The sequence below is a fragment of the Mastacembelus armatus genome, chromosome 6, assembly GCF_900324485.2.
Source record: "Mastacembelus armatus chromosome 6, fMasArm1.2, whole genome shotgun sequence".
Lineage (NCBI taxonomy): Eukaryota > Metazoa > Chordata > Actinopteri > Synbranchiformes > Mastacembelidae > Mastacembelus > Mastacembelus armatus.
This window is the reverse complement of record NC_046638.1, coordinates 17,444,886-17,469,585: the sequence shown is the minus strand read 5'-3', so window position 1 is coordinate 17,469,585 and position 24,700 is coordinate 17,444,886. Positions and strand designations below refer to the sequence as shown.

At 39.8% G+C, this 24,700-nt stretch overlaps 1 protein-coding gene across 2 annotated transcripts; it reads left to right on the top strand.

Annotated features, from left to right (window-relative positions):
• The first annotated feature begins 640 nt into the window (after nt 1–640).
• On the top strand, nt 641–22,964 carry sf3b3 (splicing factor 3b, subunit 3). Of its 2 annotated transcripts, XM_026310678.1 has the most exons (28): nt 641–774; nt 1,405–1,529; nt 2,057–2,212; nt 2,417–2,587; nt 3,019–3,191; nt 3,454–3,595; nt 4,022–4,134; nt 4,448–4,585; nt 5,018–5,121; nt 5,280–5,445; nt 5,554–5,649; nt 6,243–6,315; nt 6,719–6,870; nt 7,070–7,225; nt 7,561–7,716; nt 8,798–8,941; nt 9,119–9,241; nt 9,480–9,634; nt 10,560–10,734; nt 11,463–11,668; nt 12,401–12,557; nt 15,590–15,715; nt 16,542–16,754; nt 16,949–17,047; nt 19,343–19,486; nt 19,709–19,813; nt 19,984–20,126; nt 22,751–22,964. In XM_026310678.1, the coding sequence occupies exons 2-27, from the start codon at nt 1,460–1,462 to the stop codon at nt 20,122–20,124; spliced, it is 3,654 nt and encodes a 1,217-aa protein (XP_026166463.1). In that variant the 5' UTR covers nt 641–774; nt 1,405–1,459; the 3' UTR covers nt 20,125–20,126; nt 22,751–22,964. The 2 variants fall into 2 exon arrangements, with proteins under 2 accessions (XP_026166463.1, XP_026166462.1); XM_026310677.1 differs by lacking the exon at nt 22,751–22,964 and having other exon boundaries at nt 19,984–21,332.
• The last annotated feature ends 1,736 nt before the right edge of the window (nt 22,965–24,700 follow it).

Genomic DNA, 24,700 nt, shown 5'->3' with positions numbered 1-24,700 from the left:
TTGTCAATAGTTTGGCCGTCTAGGGTACATCCACTCTAAACATGAGTCATAAGGTTGCATACCAATAAAAGTGCTTTTATAGTACTCCACCTGATTACTATAGTGCTTTCATTTGTGTGAGAGTAAGAGAAAGAAATAAAGGAAGAGACAGCATGCACCAATCTCAGCTGCGATTCATGTCAACCACATCACCTTGGGGGCACACAGTGATCCAGTTGAAAAATACCAAATTTCTGCTTTAATGTCAAATTACATTACCTGGCTACCCACATACAGTGTGTCTAAAGCGGTACTGACTAATTAGTTTATTTTTTAAAAGTATGTTGTTGTGGCTGTGGCTCAGGAGGTCGAGCAGATCAGCCTGCTGACTGTTTCACTGGTGTGTGTGTTTAAAAGTACAAATGAATTCAGAAAAGTGCTATACAAGTAGGCTATGAGACCATTTCGCATTCGGTATCTTCCAGTTCCTGAGACCATGCGATGCTTACCTTGTCTATGACATTTTATATTCAATATTGTGCAAAATGTAAATATTTGACATGACGGTTCTCCGTTGACTCGTGTTTGTCACCATCTGCTGGGTACTCTGCGCTACTGCAGCACAGCGCAGGTTTCTGTCAGGCACAGCGTAGGACACCTAAGATGACGCAGTTTTGGCTGACGAAGGACCCACAAACGGCGGCTTATCGTCGACTTCTCGGGGCAGCAGGGAGATAGTTTGTGTAAATGAAACTTTATCCGTTTGATATCAGAGTCATCTCATTAAACACACCGGTAAATATGTGAATTTACGAATCTACAGCTTATCCGCAATCACCTGTACGATGTATGCATGTGACGTGTGCTTGACTTTAAGTAATATAACAAAAAAAGAAATGCAGGATTCATCGGGGACGCTTTGTATGAATGGGGTCTTAACCCGTTGATGAAGTCAGTATGTTAACTCTGTAGGCCAGCTGTGCGCATAATTCCCCAGTTAAAATGTGTAAGGCGTCGACTGGTTGTTTTGTTAGCAAACTAAAATGACTAATGTGGTGTGCGAGCCGTGAAGTTGCTGTTCTTCTTGCTAAGCTAACGTTAGCAGCGTCCAGTGGTTGCAAGCACGTAAACAACAACATTAACTCTTCCCGTTTGTGTCCCGCTAATTTCTTATGGCTTTGTTCTGGAGAGTTTGTTAGTTTGGAAAGTAACTAATTATTACGTTGTACTAACTTCTACTGCTGCTTCCTGTAGCGGATCTCAGCTTGGATGTCCCTCTAAAACAGGCGCCTCATTTGTCGATAGTTGCACAATGAGAAGCCTGTGATTCTTGGAGACATTAGCAGAGTTGTCATCTTTCATTACGTCTACCTCTCTCATTTCTTACTGTTCACCCTTTATTGGTTTTCCACCCTTTCACCCTAGTTTTGAGCTGTTTGTTGCCCCTGAAGAGCCTTGTGGGGTTCTGCCTGAAAGAGCCATGTTTCTCTACAACATCACCCTGCAGCGTGCCACTGGCATCACCCATGCCATCCACGGAAACTTCTCAGGTGAGTTTGTTTAGGATGCGTGTGACTGACCTTTTCTTCTTTCCTGGTTAGTTGCTGGTAAGCACTTTTCCAAATGTTTCTGTTTTATGTTTGTGCAGTATTTTGGTTCTGCAGAGGCCTGCACATTTTTATCATGTCATGAGAATTGCAACACTTTATGATGCATAAAGGCAATAATCGTTTAATAAAAATAATAAATGCTGCAAGTATCACTTCTGCTTTTTGAGAAACTAAGTCTTGACAGAACTGAATTATGATGCTTAAAACATAAAAGTCAAAACTAGTGAATAGTATACTGTTTCTTTAGCATTTGTTAGTTTATGGAAGAAAAGAAACTGCAGGTTAGGTTTGTTTTATTATGCAATAACATAATTGTAATGTATTTTTAACAGTTGTGGTTTGGAGAATGTGGCTTTATATCAGTATGCGCTGCCATGCAATAATAGTCATCTCTGTGCTTTAACTGTAATGAACACCTGTCTGAAATATGACATAAGCAAAATGCTAAAATGTTTGTGTTTTGGTAGGAACCAAGATGCAGGAAATTGTTGTTTCCAGGGGAAAGATTTTGGAATTACTGCGGCCAGATGCCAACACAGGAAAGGTGCACACTCTGCTCACGGTGGAGGTGTTTGGCATCATAAGGTCCCTAATGGCCTTCAGACTGACTGGAGGAACCAAAGGTATGTTGCATGCATGTGTTGGTGACTGGCTTCTAAAATAAGAGGTGCTCATCAAAAACATACTTATTTTTTACCTCGAAGATTGATTTTCATTGTACTTATTGGTGTTTGAGTTGAGTTGGCTGTTGTACATTTTTAGAGGAAGTCATGTTTCTGTCACATACCACACCTTTGTATGATGAGTTTATGTCTCTGTATTTGTAGACTACATTGTTGTGGGAAGTGACAGTGGTCGAATTGTCATTCTGGAATATCACCCATCAAAAAACATGTTTGAGAAGATCCACCAAGAAACATTTGGGAAGAGTGGCTGCAGACGCATCGTCCCTGGGCAGTTCCTGGCTGTCGATCCGAAAGGCAGAGCTGTCATGATAGGTACTATAGGCTTAAAAATAACCATATCATTTTAGCGTCTTTGTGACAGCGATATTTTTTGTAAATGAAGTTTCACAAAGTGTTTTAAACCAGTACTGTTAGACTACATTACAATATAGAAAGTATTTTTAGGTCACTAAAATGCAGTAAGAGTGATACAAGATCAAGAAATCATCAGATCTTATAACTTGTAATTACAGCCACTAGGATCTCATTATCATGCTTTAATGTTGCCAGTTTTTGCAAAAATTAATACTTTTGCTAATGGTTGACCTATATTGACTTAGCTCCTAGTGCTGATAGTATACATGGGTTCTACTTTGTAGATGGATTTTCTTTATGAAATAATCAGCCCAAATCACTTTAAAGCCTGCTATAATAACGTTATGAAAATAAGCATTTTCAATGTTGTTTTTCTTTCTTCCATCTAGGAGCGATAGAGAAACAGAAGCTGGTTTATATTCTGAACAGAGATGCAGCTGCAAGACTGACCATCTCCTCTCCACTGGAAGCCCATAAAGCAAACACGCTGGTGTACCATGTAGTTGGAGTTGATGTCGGCTTTGAAAATCCCATGTTTGCCTGCTTAGAAATGGACTATGAGGTAAGGTTTGAAGTAATTTGCACTTTCTTATTGGATCACACACATCAGTGTGTTGTAGATGTGATGAGTTTGTCATGTCTCTTCTCTGACCATTACTGGAGAAAGCTTTAACATCTCTGATCTCAGAATGAATTTAGTTTTGAAGTGTCACTAATAACATAGATGCTAATCCATTCTGTATTCTGTATTTTTCTATTAATCTTTGCATTATTGTTTCTTATGCTAAAAGCTGCTATTGTATGTTCATAACTACTTTTTCCAGGAAGCTGACAATGACCCGACAGGAGAAGCTGCCGCCAACACTCAACAGACACTTACTTTTTATGAGCTGGATCTTGGCTTAAATCACGTTGTCCGCAAGTACAGCGAGGCTTTGGAAGAGCATGGAAACTTCCTCATCACGGGTAAACGTGGGCTCGTTGCTGCAGAGCTTATGTTTGAAATATTAGTTGCATCACATAGAAAGCCAAGCACATACACAAAATAGAATAAAAAATAAATGAAAACAATGCAGTTAGCTTAGGCAATGTGGTATTGTCAAGGCTGTTGGGCCAAATATCATTTCTTAGGGTCCAAAATGTTTTCAGAAGACATCTATGCTCAGACATGGCTGTAAGATAACATACATTGGTTTGTTAGGTTATGTGTTGTAGATGTAATGATTTTGTTCTGTTGTTTCTCTGACTATATCTTTGGTCTCAAGATGTGAGTTAATTTATAGAAAATACAGATTACGAGATTTGCATAGATTTGGGAGAAAAAAAGCCCATCTGGCTGTTAGATTTATTTTTTTTTTTAAAAAATTGGTACTAAATCTCCTCTTTGTTCAGTTCCTGGTGGTTCAGATGGGCCTAGTGGAGTTCTGATCTGCTCTGAAAACTACATCACTTATAAGAATTTTGGAGACCAGCCTGACATTCGTTGTCCAATCCCACGGCGTAGGGTGAGTCGAAATTCAGATACACCATGAAAACAAATCTTAATGTTAGTTTAACACTCTCGACCCCTCCACACATCCTGTAAAGGTTTTCTGAGTATCATTTATTGCACCTTCCTATGAACATAATTTAATGGGTAGTAATGTTGTAATTCAGTACTACAATTTCAAATGGAACAATGTTTTTTCTACTTTATTCGGAAGCTGTGTTATAAATTGTCATTATACCAACTCTGCTTTTCTTATCAACTGTCTCTGTATGCCCATTTATTTATAATCTGCTCCCTTTCATCTTGTTTTCTTCTGTTCAATCCAACAGAATGACTTGGATGACCCAGAGCGTGGCATGATATTTGTCTGCTCAGCCACCCACAAAACCAAGTCCATGTTCTTCTTCCTGGCCCAGACAGAGCAGGGAGACATCTTTAAGGTTACCTTGGAGACAGATGAAGAAATGGTGAGCAAAGATGAAGGGGTGGAAAGTGTCCTAGAAATCTAATTATTGAATTAAGTTCATTTTTAATAAGTTAAAATTTATATTCTACTCTGTAGAATGTCAGAAACTTACAGCAGCAGCAAAAGACACCAGTACACAAAGTGATGACTTAGCATTGTGTGTTTGGTCTTGCCTACAATAATAGATATAACTCCAGTTTAAACTAGTTATATTATGTGACAGTAGATATGTATATCATACTTGTAATATTTTAAATGTAGTAATCTATTTGTTTTTATCTGTTAAACATATATTGGATGGTTATATGTAATGACCTCGACAAGAATATGCAGCTCACTTTGTGTCATGAGACTTAAAATAGATTCTAAAAGGGTGCAAATGGAATAGCCATGTCAAAAATACTATGTTCTGACTAAGTCTCATGTTTCATAGGTCACAGAAATCAGACTGAAGTACTTTGACACAATCCCCGTGGCAGCAGCCATGTGTGTCCTGAAGACGGGTTTCCTGTTTGTGTCGTCAGAATTTGGAAACCAGTAAGTCTCCGGCTGCACATCACTTCACTGCAGTTATTTGTTCTCTCATCTTTCTCAGTGAATTTGTTTAATTTGGTGTCGAAAGAATGCAGCTACATGTTAAAACATTGACTTATTCTCAAACACCTTTGGCTGATGTTGCCCTCTGTTTCCTGTAGTTACCTTTACCAAATCGCTCACTTGGGTGATGATGACGATGAGCCAGAGTTCTCCTCTGCAATGCCGTTGGAAGAAGGAGACACCTTCTTCTTCCAGCCCCGGCCCCTTAAAAACCTAGTGCTGGTTGACGAACAGGAGAATTTATCCCCCATCATGTCCTGTCAAGTCAGTGTGTCTATGTTTGCATGCACTTACTTTGCCAATAAAACTGGGAGCTATAAAAGCCTGGCAGCGGTCCTGCTGTAACAGCAAGTCTCTCCCCGTTTTTCACAGATTGCTGATTTGGCCAATGAAGACACACCTCAGCTGTATGTGGCCTGTGGACGGGGTCCCAGGTCTACTCTGAGGGTCCTTAGACACGGACTGGAGGTACATGCACACTTTAAAATACGCAGACACAGGGAGAGGTGCACGCACACTGCTGGCTGTATAGTAATGAGTTTGTCTTGATCAAAGCTGAAGAGCTTAATTGTTCATATGCCAGGACAAACACGCAATGTGGTGTTTGTATATGACCCTCTGACACCAGTGCACATTTTGCAGTGTAAAACACGAAACAAAATAAGAGCTGATTGTATGCTGGCTGGACATTTGGAAAGATTAAGCACAGTCTCTCAACACGACACAGCTGTGCATTTTATTAAAGAAGGGGAGAGTTTTTATGTAACCTTAAGGAGCTTTATTTTTCAAACCATGGTAAATTCTGTAAATCCTCCCCCCTCAAGAACCAAGAGTCTCCTTATGTTGCTGTGTCCTTCAGTGATATAGAACATTATCCATATTGTTGTTAGTTGCTTAAAACAAACCTAGCATCAAAGCATCATGAAGGCCTCATGACTTCTGAGACAATCCTGATCTAATAGTGTCCTTGGATCAAGTTGTTCAAGGATTTTGATAAAATACCTGATGTTTGTTAATAAGTCCTCTGTTTCTCTGCTTCCCTACCTGTATGCCCCTGTCAGGTTTCAGAGATGGCTGTGTCTGAGCTGCCCGGTAATCCCAATGCTGTATGGACAGTGCGCAGACATGTGGAGGGTATAACTTTGACATCTTTTTCCCAATCTGTCATAAACCTACATCAGTGTCTCAGTTAAAGGAAAATGCCAGCAAAGATGTGATCTCATGTTATTTTTTTTTTTGTGACAGCTTAACAGTAAATTTCAATTCTGTTCTGTCATTTAAATGTATTTTACTGGTGTATCTACAACGCTTTATACACTGTTAAACATGAATACATTAGAGGTAGCTGCACAGTGGATCTGCCTGTCCATCAATATGGAACTCATGATTTTGACCGTGTCAAAAAAGCTGTTTCTTTGTCTCTCTGTGCTGTGTCAGTCTACCTCTGCACTTTCTCCTCACTTTGACTTGAGAGTTTTTTCACATCAGTATTATTTTTCTGATCTATATTATTCTCTTTTTTTTTTTTTTTTATTAGATGAGTTTGATGCCTACATTATTGTATCTTTCGTCAATGCTACTCTGGTTTTGTCCATCGGGGAAACTGTGGAGGAAGTGACAGATTCTGGGTTTCTGGGAACAACGCCCACTCTGTCCTGCTCGCTGCTCGGGGAAGACGCCCTGGTGCAGGTGGGTGTAACATACCGTACATACCTTGAGCATCATCTTCGTTCATACCTGGGATGGTGCTGTGGAAATCCACCTCAAAGCTATGTAAACTATTCGCAGGATATTTAGTTTGAATGGAGAAATGGTTAAATGCATAGTTATATCAGAAAAAATGGAGCAACAGTTTTTTTTTCTTCTCTTCCTTTCTTTGTCCATAAAGGTTTACCCAGATGGTATCCGTCACATCCGAGCTGACAAGCGTGTGAATGAGTGGAAAACTCCTGGTAAAAAAACGATTGTCCGCTGCGCTGTGAACCAGCGGCAGGTCGTTATCGCCCTCACTGGAGGGGAGCTGGTCTACTTTGAGATGGACCCGGTAAGATCGCATCCACTGCTGCTCCTTTTAAAATAAAAAAAACATTTCCAGATGAATGGGTGAACTGAAGGGACATTGTAACTGTATTTCAGTGTTGTCTTCGGGATCTTTAAATCAGTTACTGTGTTTCTGTTACACTTTCAGCAAACTGGTTTTGATCATTATTTACTATGTTTATTTTATATTTTATGTTTTTGATGCAAAAATTAAAAATGAACATTTACTGCAACAAAAGTGACCCAAGCTAATATCAAACACTGGTGCCAATATAAACACAGCAGAGAACAGAGATGCCTGAAAATCTGTGGTCATGCTTCTGTTTTCTGTTTTTTTAGTCTGGCCAGCTGAATGAGTACACAGAGCGGAAAGAGATGTCTGCGGATGTGGTGTGTATGAGCCTGGCTAATGTTCCTCCTGGTGAGCAGCGCTCCCGATTCTTGGCCGTGGGACTGGTTGACAACACTGTTCGAATCATCTCCCTGGACCCATCGGTATGAATACACAGGATACAAAGTAGTACAGAAACCAAAACCAAGCATCTGGTGACATTATTATACGTTAATATATATATATAACATATATATATCATATATTAATATATGTTTGCCTCAACCTGTCTAAAATTTGAAGCACTGGTTTAATTGTGTTGTTGCCAAGACTTTGTGATGGTTGTAAATTAATAATTTTTATCCTGCACCCAAATCATTTTTAATCCAAATCAGTTTTTAAACACAGCAATGTCTGATTTAAAAACCATATTTTCATTTAATTTGTTTCTGTGGTTAACATGAATCCCCTCCAGCCAAAAGAAAGTTGTTTGGCTTAGGCTCACATCAGTAACAAGTAACATCCATAATTTTTTTTTTTTTAAATTTATGTTTCCTAGAGAGTTTATGAACCTTAAAGTAGCAATTTTACCTGTAATTACTGATCAACAAAGACAAATGACAAAATGCTTCAACTGTACGTTCTATTAGAAGTCCACACTCGTATGAGAATATTAATGGTGATGTCAGGATTTTATATAGTCATCACATTTATTTTAGTTATCAGCAGTTCATGGAGTTTGACAGATACGTACAAACCTCCATAACTGGTTGAAGAAAAGGAGGCAAAAAACTAATTTATTTTTCTATTGAGGTATAAGATAACAGAAATACTTAAAAGATAAAATTAACTACTGAAATTGTGCAGCACAGTTCTGCTGCAAACATTGGCTGTCAGTCACATTTATCACACTGAATAGAGGCTTTTCATGAATGGGTCACAAGATGTGACACTTTTTCACATGAATCTTGAGAGAGCTCCTGGAGGCAGATACAAAGCCTGTTAATTGGCACAGTGAAGTAAACAATGAGAAATATCCTGATGGATTTTCTCCTGTTTGAAGTTGTGATGTTTCCCACATTCTGTCAAGGATTAAATTATGACTTAAATCCCCCTTTAGTTCACCAAAGCTACCAAACAGTTCAGTTGTAGTGTCATCTTTATATGTGAGGAAGAGAACCTCTATCTAGTTAACATGTGTACACTACAGTGAGTCTTGACCCTCTGAATCCTCATCCTGCTCAGGACTGCCTCCAGCCACTGAGTATGCAGGCCCTGCCTGCCCAGCCAGAGAGTCTGTGTATTGTAGAGATGGGGGGTGTCGAGAAACAGGATGAACTTGGTGAAAAAGGAACCCTTGGCTTCCTCTATCTCAACATAGGACTTCAGGTAATATTTTTCATTCTAGTTTTAATATCTTTCATTCTAATCCGGATATTAGTACTCCTGAATGGCAGTGGTCATGTATATTGTATGTATACTACTCTATTGTATGTACAGTTATCAATCTTGAGGGCTCATGTTATACTTTTTAGGTCACTGTATGTGTTTGATCCTTTTCCCCAGAACGGTGTGTTGCTGAGAACTGTTTTGGACCCAGTGACAGGTGACCTGTCAGACACCAGGACACGTTACCTGGGGTCCCGACCCGTCAAACTCTTCAGAGTCAGGATGCAGGGACAGGAAGCTGTATGTGACGCAGACCTTTACAATATAATCAATATATACTTTGAAGGCAATAATATTTGTGTATTAAATGAAAACTCTTTAGCTGCTGATCACACTAAGCAAGTCATTTTTAATTTAAAATTGTTTAACACTAAAACCTTGTAGGAATTTGCAGTTTTTTTATAATAAAAACCGACTTTTGTTTAATTATACAATAACAGTTTCAGCTGTGTAATTTCACCTGTGTTCTGACTGACAGGTGCTGGCAATGTCCAGTCGCTCCTGGCTCAGCTACTCGTACCAGTCTCGCTTCCATCTGACCCCTCTGTCATATGAGACCTTGGAGTATGCCTCTGGCTTTGCCTCCGAACAGTGCCCAGAAGGCATTGTGGCCATCTCCACCAACACACTGAGGTATGGATGCACCCTGCCGCAGTCGCATGTTTACATACAACATTGGCAGTCTTATTTGTCTCGTTAATTTGAAAATCTTTCAAAGTCTGTGCACATGTAATCTGGCATACAAGTGCCAACCATCAATATGCTTCATAATCAGTCTTCAATTACACACCTCAGCCATGTCTGTTAACATGTTTGAAAACCATCAGAAAGTCCAAGGCTGACAAAGTGTGGGCAATTTCAGTAATTAGCATCTCCTTATAAATATTAATATGTGTCAGTAGGGCTGCACCTAATTACTTAACAGTGTAAAAATGGTTTAACTGTGGAAAACGTGTCTTTCATTTGTCTCCGCTTCTCCCATTTTCATCTCTGCAACAGCTGACCAACTATTGAACAACTATCCTAATCAGTTTTATCGATGTTGCAGCCCTAGTGTAAAACCTCTAGACATAGAATATGGGCACCACAAGAACTATGATTGTGTTTTAGACAACAAGGGGAAGGTTGACTGATGTTACTTTGTGTAACAACTATGGTCAAAGGGGAAAATTGTGAAATCACTCCTTTTGCTGTAAAATATGGATAGTAAGAGGCTAATTTATTACCTAGACATATTTGTCTTTTTATCATCGTAGCAAGGTCTTTGCTCCATATCGTAGAGGAAATAAAAGAGCCTAAATGTGATTAGTACAGCTATTTAATGCATGCACTACATTTGCCGGATGAAGTATGACACGTCCAATCGTGCTGTAGTGGTCTGACAATGAATACAAATCCTAAAATGAACTGCAGGTGAAGTATCTGTGGTTGGTCAGAGAGAGAACAGGTCAATAGAGAAGCATGAATCCATCTTAGGGGCTTTGCATTACATGGCAAGTTAATATTGATTTTTACTGACTCTCCCCTCTCCTTTCTCATTCCATTATTTATCTGGCAGAATCCTGGCTTTGGAGAAACTAGGAGCTGTCTTCAACCAGGTGGCCTTTCCCCTGCAGTATACACCCAGGAAATTTGTAATCCACGCAGAGACCAACAACCTCGTTTTGATTGAGACTGACCACAACGCGTACACTGAGGCGACCAAAGCTCAGAGAAAGCAGCAAATGGCTGAGGTATAAAGTGCCACGCCAATGGCATAATAGTGGAATAACAACAAATTACTGGCAACTTTGCGCCTTGTCTTGAAGAGCAGTACGTTCATTAGATCAGTAAAATGGTCTTTCGGTTAGTTTTATTTTTCAAGCTTAGCACTTAAAACAAAAGGCTTCATCATTTGTGACAGATGCTTTGCTTGTGCTTCACTTTCATAATCTTTTTCTGTGAGACGAGTGTAATCCTGTCTCTGGAGATCATACACAAAGTTTATAAAAACAGGAGAGAGACATGGGCCAGGTTCTTTTGTTTTACTTCAGGGTTCGTTAGCCTTCCTATGAAAACAACATTGTTAGATTTAAGCAGCTGTTTTCATTCATTCTTTCTGGTTCCTGCAGTAGTTTCAGTGTGAGTCTTGGTCCATGTGGTAGTCCAGGTAAAAACTGTAAAGATGTTTGCTTTATGCTCAATTTTCCCTTTTTTCTTTATCAGTGGAGCTGCTCTGCTGAAATTTTATTGTCCTGTGTTTTAATATATGGTCAATTCATTTGATGCTTCTTAATTTTATAATTAAAGGAGATAGTGACAGAGAAATATGTCTAGAGGGCAAATATTTTTGGTGAAGTCGCACTGATTTTCTCCTACATTATTTTGCAACGTTCATTTCTGAAGTCTGTTTCAACAGAGAGAGAGAGCAATGAGCAAAGCCATCAGTGTGAATGTTTTATTGCTTTTGTTGCCCCTGCAGGAGATGGTGGAGGCTGCAGGTGAGGATGAGAGAGAACTGGCTGCTGAGATGGCCGCTGCCTTCCTCAATGAGAATCTACCAGAAGCCATCTTTGGTGCACCCAAAGCTGGAGCAGGACAGTGGGCATCACTGGTTCGTCTCGTCAACCCCATACAGGGTTCAACGCTGGACCAGGTGCAGCTGGAACAGAATGAAGCTGCATTTAGGTGAGCACAATGTATTTCTCACGTTTGCACATGTGAAAATCAGAAAAATGTCTTAAGATAATGAATAGTTAAATGGGAGATGGCAAAAAGATAAGGATCGGAATCAAATCAAAGGGGGGGGACGACGACACTGAGCCAGAGTTCAACCTTGGATTGAACTGGGAGGTTGTTTATGGATGACTGAAGTGAAGCTTTAAGGATTGTGAAATGATTCATAAACACATTAGAGCATTTTTCAAAATCAAAAGTGAAACTGAGCTTTTGAAAGTGTGAGGCATAAGCAGTTAGAGCTGAAGAAAACAGTGTGATAGCTTTGAATTTTAAGTGCTGAGTGGGAGTAAATGAGGTAAATGAGACTGTGAACTGTTTCCTGTTTATTAAGCCATTTACAGTGATGGACAGTCAGCCTCGAAACTCCCAGCAGCTCTATTTTAATCAGGTTGTTTTCTGCCTAACTGTATCAACACTATATATCAACAAAATACTATTAGACTGCCAAAAGACAACAGAGAATGTTTTATTTGCAGTGAGAGAAAGCACCTTCAATGCAGTACAGCAGTACAGCAGAAAGTGTTTTGGATTTTTGGCAATTGAACAATAAACAGTTTCCATCTTGGATTAATAAAATTGTTTGAATCTTGAATCATTGGGTTTTTAACTAGTTATTTGGCTAATTTGTCATGGTAGTATAGCAGATTACACTTCACATCTCCTTTCTTTCTTCTTTTTCAGTGTTGCAGTGTGTCGTTTCACCAACACAGGAGATGATTGGTATGTCCTCGTGGGTGTTGCCAGAGACATGATTCTCAACCCCAGATCAGTGGGTGGTGGTTTTATCTACACCTACCGACTCGTTGGTGGAGGGGAGAAGCTGGAGTTTGTACACAAGGTGGGTTTGAATGACAGTAAAGTTAAATGAAACATTTATATGGCGGTCACAAATCCAACATCATGTGTTTTTCCTCCTTCAGTATCTCAGTACCACTCTCTCTGGATCAGGGACAATAGACAATAGAAGAGAATAATCTGCTGATTCATTGATGCAGATGGTGAAAACCTGCAGCAGCTGTTAGTTGTTGCCTGTAGATGGAGCCATGTTTATATTTTGTGCAGGTCTAAACTGTTGCTGCTTTCCTTGCCAGGGGATAGGCAGGTGCAGTTTAGACTTACTTGCAGCAAAGAGGACCTTTTTAGATCATGCTGAGTCTGGTGTCAACTGCTGAGTTCCCTGATGTATGACATCAAAGCAGTTAGTTTTTTTTTTTTTTTGGTTTTTCTGGTTAAAGCCTGCACAGTGCGAGTGTCAAATACTGACAGTGGGACTGGCATCATACTGATGTCAGATATCTGTATTAGAGATTAAATGAAAATGTAATATTACAATTATAGTGACAGGAATTATCATAGTTACTGTGGTATTTTTAACATGTGCCTTTAAATCCTCAAGTCTGTGTCACTGTAGATGAAGATGAGGGACCAGTGATATTGCTGGTTTGTCTGCTACAAGGCCATTGGGTAAACAAGGGAATAGCAAATTGTTACTTGTGTGCTGATTCACAGTCTTATTTTATGTCTTGTGTTTGACTACATGAATACCAGGCAGTCCTAAGAAGACAGTGATGGTTTTTGTAATAAGCCTAACAATTTATATAAAAGCAGAGGATGGTGGTATTTCTCTCGTTGGAACATTCTCTGCAATACACAGTGTAACATTGAAAGCTTCAGTTTTACATTACTGACAAGCTATTAGCACAGCAAACAGGCCATGACATTTTCCCACATTATGCACATCAACCTTAGGAAACTGGTGTAACCTGACACATTTATGTGGGTGTTTTCACACGGGTCACAAAGCAACATTCCTCTCCACATTGAATCTTCACAGCCACTTTACAGTGCATCTATGAGACATTTGATGCTCGACACTTCTTAACCCTACAACGAAGCACTTTTTTACACCGCTGGTAATTTTACCATGGTTAACCATGAGATCGGTAACAGTTTCATCCCTAACCTGTATCGGCAGATAGTGGGATCACGTCACATGGCAATTTGGCTTGGGACAAAGGGTTAATTGTTTAAGGAAGCTTCTCTGTTGTTGAAATGTGTGTCAGCAGGTCATGGTATGAGATACATGCAAGGGAGAGTGAAAGTGCATGAGACAGGAAAGCCCAGAGTAAACTGTTCATGGCACCAAAAATGGACAATGTGCTGTGTACTGCTCCCTGGGCAATTCCCCAGAAACTCAAGCAGGGTGGAGGCCATCAGGATGAATCAGCCCACATGCATTCGCTACCTAACAGACATTAACATGGGAAGTAAATCATGATTATTGTATTACATAGTGGTGTGAGCCTCCCTTTCAAGGAATTTCCCAACCACTTAGCCAGATCTGATATTTTAGATGAGTCTATCCAGTCTACACACACTTCTTTTCTCATACACATAGACAATTTATACTGAGAAGACACATTATGCTCACACAGATAATTTGGTGCACACATGCATGCATTGTATGAGGGTATATTTAAGTATAGAGTGAGGTTACTATGCTACAAACCCCAGATGCAAAAGATGCTTTTGACTTAAGAGTTTTTGTGATTTTTGCACATCCATACTGGGTGATTGTTTTGGTAATGTAAAGCAAATGCTGCATTCCTGAAAACACTCCTATCATCCTGGGTTTTTTTTTTTTTTTTTTTTTTTTTTTTTTTTTTTTGCTTCATTGACTCAAAATCAATTACTATACTATACTGTACTACCTGCTATTGCTGATGTTTGTTTCCAGGTAGGAACAATTTAACTTAAATGACTAACCTATATCTTTGAGAATCTGGAAAAAAAAAATACTACTTTCAGTGAGTTTGCATAAAAATGTTATGCATTAAAGAATAACATCCTCACTCCATTTCATAAAAGTACTTTTGAATTATTGCCACCGACCAGAAAGAATGTCTTTGTCAGTCAAGTCAGAGTTGAACCTTTCAACACTTTGAACTCTAAAAGCTTGGACGACACAGGCTTTCTTTCTGCCTCAAAATTGTTTGGCAGGATTTATGTCCTGTACGCAGGACGAGTAACCATAAACACCCGTCACAACAAGAAGCCTGTCTGAAAGTGTGTGCTGACTCGAGAGGCTTTCCCTGCTCACTCACTAGAAATCATCAGTGTTGATAATTCCAGGAGAGGGCCAAACATGCTGTGACATCACAAGACAGTTGCAGCATGTAACAGCATGCTGGGAGTGTCCAAGAGCCTAAATGAAAGCTGATGAATCCTGGAGTTGTCTTTGAGCTGGGTTTAAGGCAAATCTTAGACATCAAAAATGTTAAAATGTTTTGTCTGCAGTGTTCTCTTGTTTTGAAAGTGATATTTAACAGCTAACTGTGTTTGTCATTTAGTATTAGAGACATGATATTCAGTCTTTTCAGTCTCAGAACAAAAGGCAAAATTAACAGAATTTGGTTTCTAAAATACAAACTAAGGGAAATCTGGTAATCTGATATTTACCTTTATCAGCGACACTGTTACTGTGCTGGCAGGTTCATTATGGTTTACTGTAGTTCGATGCAATTTATTTCACAGCACAGCACAACTCTTGAGAGTATATAGTAGATGCACTGCACATATGATGCAATAGAGTAAGGAGAAGAAACACAAGTATGTGCTGTGGAAGCCAGTGACCACAGTTTTCCCTCTTTGCTTTCCAAACTTCTCGGATCTGTTCTTTGTTCCCCAGTGGGAATATAGAGCTTCTTTTTAAACCTGTGTTTAAAAACTAAAAACAAAGAAGCTCCTCTGCTACTTATGTGAGCTTTTTCTATTTGGACAAACTGGCTGCATTTCTGCCAAAATTCTCCTACAAGCTGCCTTAAGTGTGATAGTCTGCAGCTTGTAAGTTCTTTGTGTTTTGATTGGCAGACCCCAGTAGAGGACGTGCCCTTGGCCATTGCTCCGTTCCAGGGACGAGTCCTGGTGGGGGTTGGGAAACTTCTACGAATCTATGACCTAGGCAAAAAGAAGCTGCTTCGCAAGTGTGAGAACAAGGTAAGGCAAAAACCCACACACACACTCCTGTTCACTTAGTGTAGGTCTTTTGTTCAGGGGGTTGTTCTGGTGTAGCTGGCTGACAGTGTCATCGTGTATAACTGTTTTGCCATGTTGCTGTCTTTATGGTGTCAGTGTTTGTAGCGCATTGTCAAGGCCTCTTGTACAAATGTTGTTATTGATGCTGAACCACAAGTTGCTGACAGTGTTGCTCTATTGCTATCTGTGAGTGTGAATGAGTAATTTGTCTGGCAATCACAGTTCATTTACCATTTTCGGTTTAATCAGACCAGACATTGTGATCTGCCTGTCAAGTCTTCACAAAGAAACAGCTTTTGCATCAGCCTAATGACTGGTATGAACCTGGTGCTCATATACAGAGATCTTTGTTTGCAGAGGTGTTGTCACCGTTTATACTATAGCGTTTTTAGTTTTAGTTTTTAAGAGTGTGACCCTGTGGTATCTCATCTTGTCTATGCAGAATTTGACAAAGCACATTAACACTTGGCTGCATAGATGTTGTTAAAAAAAGCGCACTGTGGCGTCAGATTGATATTTCTGCTTTTATAGTCTTTTTCACAGACTAAATAACATGTAGGCTTTGGACCATATAACCAACACCATAGCTTATTCCATATTTCATATTACCTTTATTGTATTTTACTATATTATACAGTTTTTAATATTCTACTATTTTGTGTTGCTTTTATTGATATTTCTTTGTACGGTGTCCTTGAGTGCCCAGAAAGGTGCCTTCAAATAAAATTTATAATTATTAGGCTATTATTATTGTATATCTACTTTATTGCTCTCTTTCCTTTTGTAGCACGTTCCCAACCTGGTGACTGGCATCTATACTATCGGCCAGCGAGTGATCGTGTCTGACGTTCAGGAGAGTCTGTTCTGGGTTCGTTACCGACGCAACGAGAACCAGCTTATCATCTTTGCTGATGACACATACCCCCGCTGGGTGACGACGGCCTGTCTGCTCGACTACGACACCATGGCCTCTGCTGACAAGTTCGGAAACATCAGCATCGTGAGTACGGGAGTGAGGGGTGGGCTGTGTGTGACTTGCGTTGAATAGCAGAGAGAGAACACACTGAAATATCCAGTAAATAATGCTCAGATAAGGCACTCTATGGCTTTGGACTGGAAACCATCAACACCAGTCATTGTAAAACAGTTCTGGACCGTTATGGAAGGGAACTGAAAATTATTGAATCTTCTCAGGTGCGTCTTCCCCCCAACACGAGTGATGATGTGGATGAGGACCCCACAGGGAACAAAGCTTTATGGGACAGAGGCCTCCTAAATGGAGCATCACAGAAGGTACAATCCTAAAAGTATAATACTATGTCACTGTCACTTTTATCTAAACTTAAAAGGTTTTGTGTTATTTATAGATACCACAAGATAATTGTTTCACTGGTCATACCAGTACATTGTATTACAAAGAATTCTTTTCCTGTCCTACTAATCTCATGTGTTTTTCGTTTTCTGAACAACTCGTCTTGACTCCGTGTAATATATATATATATATATTGCCATGTTAAAATTATAAGTGGGTATATATTAATTTATGTATAGTGATGCATACTGCATAAATACAACTCTTATCATGGAAAGCAGGACTGGCAGCAGGAATGTAGAAAGGTTAAAAGTGACTTTTACATTAAAACTGTTTAGGGCTGTGAGATATGTGTCAGGAAGAAAAGCTTTGTGTTCTGTTGCGCCCAGGCCGGGCAGGTCTGAATGGTTCGGGCTGCTGCAGCCAGACCTTCAGGCCTGCACTAATGCACTAATCTGCCACCTACACAGCTCTGACCTCCAAACACCAACACATACACAGGCGCAAAACACACACAAATACACAATCTTCATAACACCGTCAACCACAGGTTTAACCTACTTACAAATACAACACAACTCATGCACACACAATGAACAAACACACAAAGCATCACTCAGACCATGTTTAAATCCTGGTCAAAAACTGTTTAGGTAGCAGATATCCTGGGAAAGTCCCTCCAATTTAGACAGTATGAGTTGGTCCCAGTTGCTTTTGAGACACAGTCTTTGTCAGCTATTTCTGCCTCAGCATACATTGATTGAGAATTTTGTTTGAGTGTGGAAATGTACCATGTCTGTTTTTAGATGTGGGTGTGGATGCCTCCATTTGTAAAATATGTTCAGAATGTGTGTGTTTGCCTCTGGTTGGATGACCCCAGTTATCTGGCTGTCTTACATTGTGTTGGATTCGTTTCACTTTTATTGAAATTAAGCTTTCTGGAAAGATAAAGGCCATGGAGACGCAGCTGTCTGATGAGCAAACCCCACATGTAGTACAGTGTGTGAGGCTGATTTCTGTTGTTCTGTTCTGTTCTGTCTTGTCTCATTTTATATAGCTTAGCAATGTGTTACTGGCAGGACAAAATTCACATTTGTCCTGCCATTTGTCCACAACTTTTCACACAAAGGTGGAATCTAAAAAGTAAAATAAAAAGTGGCACAGTTAAGGTCAGAAGATCATTTGAAGCACACACATATATGGGGATAATTGAAGCCCTGGCAGTATTTAGCTTTAAAGGGTTTAGGATTTTTTTTTTTTGCTATGACTGAATGAAAAGAACATCACCAGGAAACAGGAAAACTGTTGACTCAGTTACATTCATCACACTTACCATCAAGCACAGTCAGTGTTATTCACTAGCCCATGTTCTGAAATGTACTCTTCAACGGCACAAACACTGCAGCAAAATAGGACTGACAGCAGGTATGTGTCTCAGTGCTGAATTCCTCACCTTTACCCCTGTAGACACAACTTGTGGTCTTTGTGGCACTAAATAATTCTTGGTGTCATGCCAGGCCTAAAGGTTTGACCATCATACAAGGAGTCTCTCCCCTCCCCCAGCCAACATTAGCCACTGCTGACTTTATATCATCATGTCCTCAGCACTTAAAAAGACTCATTGAACGCCTTCGCCTGTGTTGGCCAGACTTGACATTTCCACTGTTGGAATCCCCCATGGCTGCATGTGAGAACATTGTACTTCTGTGTTCCCAACATGATGGAGAACAGCTGCAGTTTGTCACCAGGAAGCGATAAGACCCGGCATCAGCTGTGATTGGTGGAAAAATGTCACAGGGGCAGTTTTAGTCAGTAACAACACTGCCAAAGCTTTTTGATGTCACATGGATGATTGGGATATATCCCAGCACACCAGCAATTGAGTTGTAAAACACAGGCAATAGGAAAGAACAGAAAAAAAGATTTTATGTACCAAAAATTAATTGAAACACAAAGTGTGCAGAAAGTGAATTAGTCTGAATGGTGTCTGTAGCCACTGTATGCAGACTGACCATGGAAGAACCACACAGGTAAAATGTACCAGTTTATAGAAGATCTGCATATGCTACAGGTTAATCTCAGCAGTTTACAGGGTCAGGCCAGTGCTCCTCTGTCAGGTTTCAGTTCTGCAGTCCCTTATTTTAATGGGTTTTACAAGTGCAGCTTGGACAAAAATGGGGGTTGTTTTTAATTCATATGGTAAAAATACAATTCAGGTCACATCCTACTTGACAACAGAAACACATAATCTTTCTTTCTCCTCTGTCTGTCTCCAGGCTGAGGTGATAGTGAACTACCATGTAGGAGAGACTGTGTTATCGCTCCAGAAAACAACGCTGATACCTGGAGGCTCGGAGTCCCTGGTCTACACCACCCTGTCTGGAGGCATCGGCATACTGGTCCCGTTCACCTCACATGAGGTATAGCACAAACTTCTGCACACAAACACACACACACACACACACCTCTTTTGCCTGATAAGAGACTGACACTGCCCTATTTTGTGATTATATTTGATTACACACAAGGTGTTTTTATAACCTCTTGTGTTCTTGTTATACTTTTTAATGCCCCTTCCTTTCTTCCTCATTCGTCTTAGTCTGTTTTATTCACATGTCTCTCTACTGTTTGCTTTTCTTTAGGATCATGACTTCTTCCAGCATTTAGAAATGCATATGCGCTCTGAGTTCCCTCCACTGTGTGGCAGAGACCATCTCAGTTTCAGATCCTACTACTTCCCAGTCAAGGTCAGTTATCTGTGGGCTACGGTTTTTATGTCTCCATGTGTTTTTCTACTGATCTCAAGCCATTTGATTTGTTCATGTCCTGCTTTTATTGCTTATCAAAATGACCTTTTGAGCATAGTAGAAAATTAAAAACATGGTCTGAGGCATTTTGCTTTTGTTCTTTTTTTCAGAATGTGATTGACGGAGATTTATGTGAGCAGTTTAATAGTATGGACCCTCACAAGCAGAAAAGTGTGGCAGAAGAACTGGACAGAACGCCACCCGAGGTCTCTAAGAAACTAGAGGACATTCGCACTCGCTACGCCTTCTAATGGTACACCTCCATACGACAGTGGGGGGTAGACACACTCATTAGGGCCATGAAACACACACAAATCTTACTGTGCTATATGGTTGACTGAGCAGGCATTATCAATTGCTCACACAGCTTGTATGGAAACATTCAAAATGTGACATGCTTGTAATTACCATACTTCGTTCAGTTATGATTCACCTCAAATGCACATCTTAATAAGGCAAGTACCTGGGTTCTAAAAAAGCACAACCACACAGATGTGTGAACAGTGCCGTTATTCCACCATGCTGACTCAGCTACTGAGAATTCTCAGTTTTTCACACCTCCCTGTGCTGTTGTTATCAGAAAGCACGCAGTGACATAAAGACACCTTTACATGGAAACATGACAGGAAGTGTTGGTTTGGAATGTGGTTGACTTCGCTAAATTATGTTGCTAGCATTGCCTCCTCTTCGCATGTACAGCTGTGTAAACCGCAGTCGCAGCGTTATTCTCAGAATTCATACACCAACAGAGTGTGAACTGGTTTCAGTGCAGCCCCCAGAGGATGTATCCATGCTGAACCCATCATCTTTGAAGATACTGATATATTTTATTTCATTTTAAGCTCTTGCTAAGTAAAAAATTCTATCTGTTCCCGTAGAGACTGATATCATGCTGCCAGGACAGAAGAGACAAAACGAGTCTCAAAGCTGAGAATACTTTAGTGTCTGTAACAGGTTATTTAGCAAGAAGGTGCTTTTCACTGTGTTTTGTGTATACGATCTCAGCAAACAAACATGTATTTTGTATGGTGTGATTATTTTAATGTCTATGGATTAAAATTATCTGCTATAATGCATTTACCATAGTCCCATATGGTACTGTTAAATCTTTCTTAGCCCTGGCCCTGAGTGTGTCTACTGTGGCCCCAGGCTCATTAAAGCATATTGCTTACTCTCACCTGGGAACCAAACAGAAGCCAACATCTAACCCAGTCTGAGCGTCAGCCTACAGTTGAAGAAGTGTTGCTGAATTTGGCATTAGACAACAAGTGAACTCAGACAAAGTGGGTGGAAGAATCCTGAAGGTTTGCACTGGGTGGTGTTTTCAGTCCTGTAAATTCCCAACCTCAGCCACAGGCACAGACATAGCATTCCTCACTAGTCACTGAATTTAGGGGTTTGTGGGATGGGGGTAGTGGTCTGTTTTTGTAAATAAAGTTGTTGTTTTTTTACTTTCCAACACCAGGAGTTTGTCTGTCATTTCCTGCCAGTGTGTGTCAGGAGAACTGTCAATCGAGGATGTTGCTGCTCTCTAGTGAAAACTTAAATTACTTAGACAAATCAGATTAATTTGCTCTGATCTTGCAGGCATATCTGCCTTAGTTAAGGGGGATTTTAACTTGTTTTAGATTTTAATTGATTATTGTTTAAACTAGACCTGTTTACGTACATAAATGTCCTTGGTACTTTTATTCATTGATTCACAAAGTTGGTGAGAAGGTGTTTCAGTTTAATCACTTGGAGCTCTTGATGATAGAAATCCCACCAATCTATACTGAAGTTGAAATTAATTTTTTCTATCTGCTTGTTCATTGAACATGTGAATTACTGATACTAATCTGTCCTTTTAACACCCACCCCCTCTTCAATCTATTTTTTTCTCCACATGAAGCATCAACCATATATGTTTATTTCCGTCCATGGTTTTTTACACGCTGAAGCTGGTAGTCAACAGCAACATGTTTAACTTTCATAAAAACAAAAGCATAAGTTTGTCACACAGAAAAACAGCAGATGCTCCATTACACTGAAATTTTCACATCTGGTCAAGTGTTTCTGGACGTACGATGGTTTTTGCTGCTTGGGGGGAACAAAAAATAACCGAAGAACGTGGCCAGACTAAACTGCCCCTCTTAGAACAATGGCATTGTAGTTTTACAGAACTATAACCACATATGCAGGTTTAAAAAAAACCTGCGGTGAATTGTATCCAGAAATTTGAGGGCAAAGAGCACTGGGCACAAGAAAAAACCTAGAATCTATAAAAAGGCACGTCCTAATGAAAATCACTGGGTTCACATGATCCTTAAAGTAGCACTAATGTACAACCTGGTGACATGGAGGTGATGTGCATGACAGAAAATGCTTTTTATTCTGTTGTCTTTTTTTTTTTTTACACTAAAATCTGAGAAATGTTCCAACAGGGACACTGTGTTTCAGTTTAGTGTTTACTGAGCAAATAAATGTAAACTTAGCTTAAGCTGCAGTCCATGCAGCATTAACAGTACATATAGTAGGTTTGTGTTTGCATGCCTTGGACCTTCATGTACCAGTAATGATTTATTGATAATATATGTATCAAAATACCTTGAGGTCAGAGAATTAATTGACAAAACGAGCTCACAAGCCTTTATTGGGACATTATTATATTTCATGGGAAATAGCCACCATCAGTTCATGTACTGTAAGTCTTGAATATGATGGTCTAAGTAAACATAATAAAGACACCAAGTAAACACACCAAGATTTATTCAGTGTTCATTAAGCCAGTGTTCTTACTATTTGTCCACATCGAGGTCATCGCTCCCCCTGCAGTCCTGGAGCACATCTGGTGTCGCAAATCACATTAACAGCATCATTTTTTTTTTTTTCTTGCAGGTGCTTTTCCATTTGTTGCATTCAGGGATAAACAGCTTCCTGTATGTTTGGGCTTTGAATTTTTATGTGCTTTGTCCCTAAAGGCCACTGTAGTTTTCAACAAGAATAAAAGGCTTCTAATGAACTGAGTGAATGGTACCTGCAGCTGCAGGAAGCACTGAGAGGCAGAGTTAGCCCCAAAGCAATGGAAAATCGACTGACATTAATCAGGTGGACAGAGAATAATTTCAAATGAATGCTAATGTTGTTTCTTGTCTCTTTATTGTGTAAATAAGCTCTGGTTTGCTCGGACGTTAGTTGGTGCAGGAACAAGTGTAGACAGGTGATCTGATATTGGGTCAGTATACACCCAGGTTTGACTTTTAACTGAATCCAACAGGATGGCTGTCTTGTTTTAATACTGCTAACTACAGCAGCTGTCGTCATTTTGTAAAACCACTTGATGTTTATTTCCTCTCACCTATGATTTGGTGAGAAGCAACTGCACCACATGTGCTTTGCAGCAACAGGTTTGTTTGTCACAGTTACAGGAGCGAAGGTGGCCTTTGTCTTCACACAGTGCAAGTCTACTCGCTCTCTGTCATTATTTCCTCTCCTGCTCTAACATGTCTAGATGTCAGTTATTAAGAGGGTCCACTGCCTAAATTTCCAGCCTGTTATTTGTCTGGACTGGAGTTGCTGTGTCATTGCACCCTGTCCACACCCTAAGACAGTCAGCACCATGGACAGAGCCCTTTGAGGCTTTCAATACATTTGGGATTTTCCAGATTTGCATTTCGTAGCCACCCAAGCATTCAATCTTCTTTCTGTTTTCTTGTTTTGAGTTCATTCTGTTGAGCAATGAGCTGCTTCTTTTTACTACATATCACATATCAGAGTCTGCGAGGTGGTTTGATTTAAAAATATGTAGATAAGAAAGGTAGGAGCCACGCATTAATACTTTTTTTGTACGAACATTTCACATACTGTATGTACAAAGCAAAGAATACCCAATGTGATAAATATGCACCATTGAAAGATACTGCAACAGTCAGTGTCATTGCGGGTTATGGTCCATGTCTCTATCCACAAAGCAAATATTCTATATGTGTGAGAAAACCACATCATTTATCTATCATTTATCTTGAACATTTCATCATCTTGGTCATTTTTTCACAGTTTCAATTGGTGAATGAATGAAAATACATTTTATTCCACTTTTGATCATTTGTGCCTGAGTATAAGGTACATAATCTTATATAGACAAAAAGCTGTGTGCTTTTGTTTTATTTTGAAATGAGCTGAATATAAATCCTTTGTCTACATGTCTTCCTGTGGTTTCCTATAATGGATTGTTTAGTGGTTTGTATTATTCCAGCACCATGTAGCAATACTTCAGTCCTTCTATGTAAAATGACATCAGTGGTATAAATTGTCCCAGTGTGTCTTATTTGTTCAGCTAGATTGGCTGATTTGGCCTCATCACGGTTATTTACCACATGCCACACCACTGCTGTATTCAGTGCTGTTAGCTTTAATGTTTAACAGCTGGCCCTGGCACTTGTAGCATAAATGGGCATGAAAACAGGAACATGGCCAATTTGTTGACAAATCAGAGGTTCTCTTCCCCCCTAATGGACTTTTGTTTACTGAACAAAACGTCTCCTGAGACACTTCACCTATGCTGCATGAAATACACCTGACTCATGACAGTTCAGTCTCTCCAGGGAGTGAGAGTGTGTGCACCTGGCATTAATGACATTGTGGGGACTCTTGCGTTCTATTATCTGATCCCCCACCATGTAAACCACTGAATTTTAAGGTTGGGCTTAGGGTAAGCCCTTACGCTCGGCGACTGTAACATCTGATGTGGTATTACACTTCTGTCGATTCCCACACTCTGATGTGGTATTACACTTCTGTCGATTCCCACACACAACAGGGGCAGGACCTGCCGGCATCAGATGAACA